Genomic DNA, 7,345 nt, shown 5'->3' with positions numbered 1-7,345 from the left:
GGATTACAGGCTGAGCCACCGAGCCCGGCTAAGAGGCAGTTTTCAGAGCCAGCAGGTAGAGGATACATTTTCCTTAACACTCAACTATTACTGGGTGGAGAGGAGACCTATGTGTTGAGTGAGGAAGGGTTTGGCTTCATCAAGGACAGAAGAGGGACATACATGTCTGGAAACTGTCTGAATGCAGACATTGCTCTGTGTGTGTGTAGGGGGGCGCACTGTGGCCTTGGGAAGCCAGTGGATCTCCAACCTGGCTGAGACCTAGAACCCCCAGACAGCTTTTTAAAAATACAGATACCTGAGCCTTAGTGCCAGGTTCATGCTTAGGAAGTGGAGCCTGGGTACCAGCACTGTTAGCAATCCCCCCACCCCCCCGAGAGCCTGACCCACAGGCAAGTCTGGGACCCGCCAGCCTATGAGAGCTTGAAGCCCAGTGGGGGCAGCTGTCCCCAGAAAATCAACCTTGTAAGTATCAAAGAGAAAAGGAGGCAGGATTCTGTGGCTTAGCTGGCAGAGAGGTGGGAAAGCTGGGGAGAGCAGCTGAGTACAGACAAAGAGTACTGCAGGTTTCACCATCCTTTTACTACCTGCTTTTAAGAAACTATTATTTTAGCCGGGCTCGGTGGCTCAGCCTGTAATCCCGCGCCTTTGGGAGGCTGAGGTGAGTGGATTGCCTGAGCCCGCGGGTTCGAGACCTGCCTGGGCAGCGAGACCTCATCTCTACAATAAACAAAAAAATCAGCCGGGCGTGGTAGCGCATGCCTGTAATTCTGGCTACTTGGAAGGCTGAGGCACAAGGATCGCTGGAGCCCAGCAGGTTGAGGCTGCGGTGGCAGGGAGCGGCCACTGCACTCCAGTCTGGGTGACAAAGTGAGACTCCAACTCAAAAAAAAAAAAAGAAAGAAACTATTATTTTATTTTCTGTTATTTTTTGAGTCAGGGTCTCACTCTGTTGCCCAGGCTGGAGTGCAGTGTGGCATGCTCACTGCTCACTGCAGCCTCGACCTCCTGGGCTCAGGTAATCCTTCAGCCTCAGCTTCCTGAGTAGCTGGAACTACAGGTGCATACGCCCAACTTATTTTGTTATTTTTGGTGAGATGGGGTGTCCCTATGTTGCCCAGGCTGGTCTAAACTTCTAGGCTCAAGCAATCCTTCTGAGGAGGGAAGGTTTCTGACTGCATGGGTCACTACTAGCTCCCCAGCACTTTGAGAAGAATATCTGGCATGTAAGAAGGACTCAACAAACATCTATGAATGAACATATGGAGGAACAGATAAATGAATGAATCTCTATCTCTGGTGGCTGTAGTCCACACTCAACAAATGCCTCATGTCTTTGTGGCAAGTGTCACTGCAGGCACCAGGATTCAGTCGTAAATAGCATGGGAGGGGATGCTTACAGGTCAGTGATGGGGACAGACCTTAAGTTCATTTCTCAAGTAATCATTTAATTACAGGGACCTGACCTGGTCTGAGAGAAGAGCACAAGTGTGGTGTTACAGAGGGCTTTCTGAGGTTGGGCATGGTGGCTCATGCCAGTAATCCCGGCACTTTGAGAGGTAGGAGAATCACTTGAGTCCAAGAGTCTGAGACCAACCTGGGCAACTAAGCAAGACCTCGTCTCTACAAACCAAAAAGAGCTGGGGTAAGGGCCAAAACACACATGTCCCAGGACTGTCCTGAGCTTGTGGTAGGACCTTGGCCATGTCTCTTCCCTGATTACAGCTCTACTTTGTCTAGCTATAAAATAAAAAAGTTGAACCAGATTCACCTGTGAGGTGTGTTCTAGTTTTCATATTTCCTTGGTGATATTCTTTAAGATGAGAATTAGGATAAACTCAGAAGAAAGTGGGAAGATCTCAAGGTACTTCTATTAAGCTTTGTGAGCTGATCAGTTTATTTTATTTAAAATTTTCTGCTGTTTAAAAAACTCCATAGAAACATTATTTTGGATGCATTAAACATAAACTCCACAAAACTTTGCTTATTGCCAGGACATTCAAATATCTCCTCAATATATACTTTCACAAGGGAGAAGCTGGTTCCTCAGCTTCTGATGTCCTCTACTCCTTAGCTTTAGGTGAACTGCCCGGTAAACATACTCTTAGAATAAGCTAGAAGCTTGTAGGCACAATTGGGCTCCCAGATATATCTTGTCTGGCCAACAAAATTTTAAAAGTTAGGAAATGTCACATTTATCAGCTTCTCTGAAAACTCCCAATATCTAACTGGCTGGTGCCAAAGAGAGGCTGTACTTTTAGATAAGGTCTACAAGATTTTTCCACAGTCTCTGCCCTTCTCTAATACCTCACAGCCTACTTCTCTCATTTACATTCCCTGCCTCATCCCTGTTCTAGAAGCTTTCCCTGAATATAACACACACACACACACACACACACACACACACATATATATTTTTTTCCACTTACCTCGAGAATCCTTCTATGTCTGCACACAGATCTAGCTCCCCTTTCCAAGGCTATGTTACATTCCATTGTTGGAATCTTTGAGGATTATTTGTCTAACTTTCTCATGTATACTTTCTTTATAGCATACACTGTTAAGTGAATTCCTTGTATACTTGTTTATGAAGTTTTATAGGACAAATAAAGGCCTCAACATGGACTTATTAGGTAAATGTATTTATGTACATTTTATTTTATTATTTCATTGAGTCAGGGTCTCACTCTGTTGCCCAGGCTGGAGTGAAGTGTCATGAACACAGTTCACTGCAGCCTCAACCTCCCGGGCTTAAGCGATTCTCCCATCTCAGCCTCCCGAGTAGCTAGGACTACAAGTGTGTGCCACCACACCCAGCTAATTTTTGTAGAGAAGGGGTCTCACTATGTTGCTCAGGTTGGCCTCCAATTATTGGCCCCAAGCAATCCTCCTGCCTCGAACTCCCAAAGTACTGGGGATTACAGGTATGAGCCACTGCACCTGGCCTGTATAAAACGGAGAGCTTTTACATTTAAGTTCTGAAAATTGAAGGTGATATGAATATACATCCCTAGACGATGACAGCAGTGTCCTTTCCCAGCCTTGTTTTGATTTGCATTTCTTGCATCACTAAGGCAGCCTAGTACCCCTTCATGTCTAGTGGTCTCTTGTATGTCGTCCACTGACTTCCCCACTTTGTTCTTTTTCTCTACTTTTACTGGTTTAAAGAGTTCTTTGCCTAGGAGAGATATTAGGTCTTAATCATATATGCTGCAAATATTTTGCCAAGTTGCCTTTAGGCTTTGTTTTTCACTTTGGAAAAATTGTTAACTTTATTTGCAACCACACTGATGATTCTTTTTCTTGGTGGAGGGTCCACAGCCTGCCTTCTGTGGCAGCAGGCATAGTCATATACAGAGGGTGCCAACAAGACATATGCACGTTTTAAGAAGGGAAAAACCTGTATTGAAATTGTAACACTCAATATATACCAATAACAAAAGATGAATGCAAGTCGTGTTTGACTTCTGCAAAGATAAGAGGTGCTCAAAGTGGTTACCATCAGTGTCCAAACACTTCTGATGATGGCGAACTAAACGTCATGCAGAGGTAACATCACTTAAAATGTGTATATTTTTTTGGCACCCATGGTGTATTTTTAGAATTGAATGCCTTTAGCTAAAGAATAGATTCTCTGTTTCTCCATGGGACCCAGCATCATCTCATCAATGGGTTACTTTATACTTTTAAAGTTATCTTTCTGTTATATAGGTATACACGGAGGTGTGTGTGTGTGTTTCTCTGTGTGTGAGTATAATATTTCCTCTAGAACTCACGTTACAATCTTTAATCCACCTGTAATTTTTTTTGGTGGAAGGAATAGACACAACAGAAAACAGGGATCTTTTCCTGGTTGGCAGCACAGGGCAAAGGAGGCAGCAACATCTGCTTGTAGATTTAAAAAAACAAAACAAAACAACCACATGTTTTTGTCCCTTTACACAAGTAAGGCAAAATCAGGGATCACACACATGTTCCTAACCTCCCAAAACAACCACCTTTTTTTATTGCCACGCATTTCCTGCAAGTCTTTTTTTTCCCTTCGTATATAGATTTTTGTTTTAAAAACCTGTTTTTTGTCTGTCTTGCTCAACACATGACAACATTTATAACCGCTAACACTTAATGCTTTAACCTAGCAGCCCCCAAACCAGGCTGGCAGCTGGCTTCCTGGTGGAGCTCATTAAAAATAATGAATCGGCGACCCTGGGAGGTGGGCCCTGGGGACCTATTTTTAACAAGTTCCATGGAGGTGTCTGAGACACAGTCAGGCCAATGCCAGCTGACTCCCCCATCCCAGCTGTACCTGTGATCGTCTGGGTCTCTGAGGTGATGGTTCTGGTGGTGGTCTGGGTCTGGGTGGCAGGCACTGTTTCCTCTGATACAAACTGGACCGTGCCGGGGGCTGCCCCAGATGTGCTGGTCAGCTGGCAGCCACTCTGCTTGTGAGCAACAAAGGTATCCAGGTTGTTAAACTGCTGCTTGCAGATGCCACAGATGTGGATGTCGGGCGTCAGCTCCACCAGCACCGTGGTGCCTCCTGGAACTCCATGGGACAAAGGGAAAGCCGCGGATTAATTCCAAAGAGCTTTGAATCAGGACGAAAATCAGGTTCATGGGAGGAAGAAGAGGCGTGGTGGGAGGGGCGGCCACTTCCCTCTTCTTTCTTGCACACAGAATCCCAGTTCTCTCCCAGCAGCAATGTCCCCAGGTCCAAGTGAAGGCTCATGCCTCACGCTGCTTTGACATGCAGGGCCATCTTGCACTTTGGAGGACCCGCAGCCATCTGCTACCCCAACTAAAAGGCCATGATGAACACAGATCCCCCACATCTCCAAGCACCCTTCCCCCACCCACACATTCTGAGAAGAGTCTAAATCATCTGGGTCCCCAACATACTGGTGAATTTCTCTAGAACAGCTGCTGGAGGAGTTCCTGGGAAAAGTTTGGCATTTGTGCTAAAAAGGGAACAGATGCGGCTGGCACTGGCCCCCTCCTCTTCTGGTTCTGGATGCAGATGTGATGCCAGGGGCTTGTGCAGCCATCTTGAAACTATGAGGAAAATGCCAAGATCTCTAGAGTATGGCCTTTACTTTACTGATCCCCTGATGCAGCACTGGGATCAATCAATTCCAGACTTCGTTAGGCCAGTATAATCTGGGTTTCTGTTACTTGTAGCCAAAATTCACTCCTAACTGACAGAGCCATTATTTCTTGATAGTAATGATATCAAGGGTTAATATTGTGTTAACATCTGGAAAGCACTTAGCAAAGTAATTGACACTATCTTAGCAAGACTGTATAAATGTTTGTTAAATAAAGAAATATAGGCCAGGCGCAGTGGCTCATGCTTGTAATCTCAGCACTTTTTGGAGGCCAAGGCAGGAGGTTTATTTGAACCCAAGAGTTCAAGACTAGCCTGGGCAACAGAGCAAGACCCTGCCTCAAACAAAAAAAATAAAAATAACAATATTAGTCAGGTGTGGCGGCATGTGCCTGTAGTCCCAGCTACTAGGGAGGCTGAGGAGGAAGGATCACCTGATCCCAGGAGGTTGAGACTGAAGTGAGTTGTAATTGTGCTACTGCATTCCAGCCTGGGAGACAGAATCCCGACTCAAAAAAATTAGATATTAAAATGTCATATTTATTAATATGACTACCTTAACTTTTATTTTAAAATTTTTCTGTCTTATTATAAGAAAACTCATATTTATAACAGAAAATTTGGAAGAAGCATATGAAGATGGGGAAAAATCACTCAACCTTTTCACCGATGCCTACCACAAACATTACAAAATATTTTCTTCCATTCATTTTCTTTACATTTAAAAGTTGCATAGGATTCTAATGTAATGTAAAATGAATATTCTTCCTACACAACATTGCATAAACTTGTGATGTATCATTGAAATCTCTTTATAGACATAATTATTTAATGGCGAAACATTACTCCACGGTAGTCGTGCACCATAGTCTTAGCCACAATAAGATAGACATTATTTCCGAATTTCCCCCAAGTGTAATAACACAAGACAACCTTTGTGCACATATGGTTGGTGTCACTGCATCATAACATTCTGAAATCGTATATGATATTTACATTATGTCCACTTTTCCCCATGTTGAACTAACACAAGTAAATCTTTATGTGGAAATAGAATTTGGTTGGCTTACTAGGGAGAGAGATGGTGAGCTGAGTGCTGTGATATTTTATTAGCCAGCTTGGGGGGGGGAGGGGCGGCACTTAAGTCCTTGGAAATCAGTGGATGGAAGGAATGAAACCTTTTCTTCTCTGAAATAGTTTCCTGTAGCTATGGAGGTACCCATGGAACTCCTCACAGGGAAACAAGGAGATGGGAAATGGGTGACGGGCATCGCTGAGGATTCCTTAGTGATGGAACCGGGCTGAGACGCAGCATGGAAGAGTTTTACTCACCAACAATGTTGCCGATACATGGAAAATGCACTAGTGATGACCCAGACCTTTGTCAGGTCACTGACACCATCACTCAGTGACAGTGACTTTGGGCTTGGGCTTTCTCATCCGAAAAACGGGGAGAAGAGAGGTTTCTAAACTTCATAGGCTTGTGATGAGGATTAAATGTGACGATGCTTGCCAAAGTCCAGCACCCCGCTCCCAAATCAACTACCATGTCACCTGGTGGGGTTATAATGGAGGTGTCCTATGTAAACACGGGCATATCTAAGCCCCACCTAGGAGATAACCGATCATAACAGGGCGGGGGGGGGGAATGGCTGGGGGTTAGGAAAATCTGTGCTTTTTACAAGTTATCCGAGGAATATCCAGCTAAGTTTGGGAGCCAAAATTAATAGCAGTAGCGGCTCACAAGATGAGCACTTACTACGTGCCAGGGGCTCCCAAACTTTACGTGCTTCGGAATCGCCCAGGCGGCTAGTAAGGACGGCAGGTCCCAGCCCCACCCCCGGGCTCGAATGGGTGGGGCCCAGAAAGCTTTTTGAAAACACACGCTCGCGCTCCCAGGTGGCGGGTCTGCGCTCAGTCCCTGGACCACACTTTGGGAAACAATGCGCAAAACCAGGGACTTGAAGTCAAGGCTGATGTCCTCATCCGGAAAATAAAAATAAGCCCCAAACTCCAAGAAAGCGACCACGGCCCCGCTTTCCCCACCCAGGTCTCCACCACTCATGTGGAAATAGGCTTTGCGACCAGCCGGCCAGACCTCGTGAGACCCTCCAGCCTCCAGCCCCCGATTTCGAGCCACCGAGGCAGAAGTTTTCCCATCAGTGTCGCCCTGGTTCCCCGGTCCTTTCCTCCAGCCCGCCCGCCCCAGACTCCGCCCGGCGGGGCGGGAATGCCCTCGGG

General features: G+C 45.7%; 2 protein-coding genes across 3 annotated transcripts in view; both read right to left on the bottom strand.

Moving 5' to 3' along the window:
- The window catches only part of LOC110594518 (zinc finger protein 64 homolog, isoforms 1 and 2), a 34,005-nt gene extending 29,465 nt beyond the window's left edge, over nucleotides 1-4,540 (bottom strand). For both annotated transcript variants that reach the window (XM_021706670.1, XM_021706669.1), the window contains exon 1: nucleotides 4,307-4,540. The gene's annotated coding sequence lies outside the window, so the exon portion shown is untranslated. The remainder of the gene's footprint in view (nucleotides 1-4,306) is intronic.
- The window catches only part of LOC110594517 (zinc finger protein 64 homolog, isoforms 3 and 4-like), a 3,926-nt gene continuing 711 nt past the window's right edge, over nucleotides 4,131-7,345 (bottom strand). The window contains exon 2 of the mRNA XM_021706667.1: nucleotides 4,131-4,540. Coding sequence (XP_021562342.1) covers nucleotides 4,131-4,540 — 410 coding nt within the window. The remainder of the gene's footprint in view (nucleotides 4,541-7,345) is intronic.

The sequence above is a fragment of the Carlito syrichta genome, unplaced genomic scaffold, assembly GCF_000164805.1.
Source record: "Carlito syrichta isolate Samal-C Ts95f unplaced genomic scaffold, Tarsius_syrichta-2.0.1 Scaffold315848, whole genome shotgun sequence".
NCBI lineage: Eukaryota > Metazoa > Chordata > Mammalia > Primates > Tarsiidae > Carlito > Carlito syrichta.
Note: the sequence above shows the minus strand (reverse complement) of the source record. Positions and strands in the feature narration are given on the sequence as shown.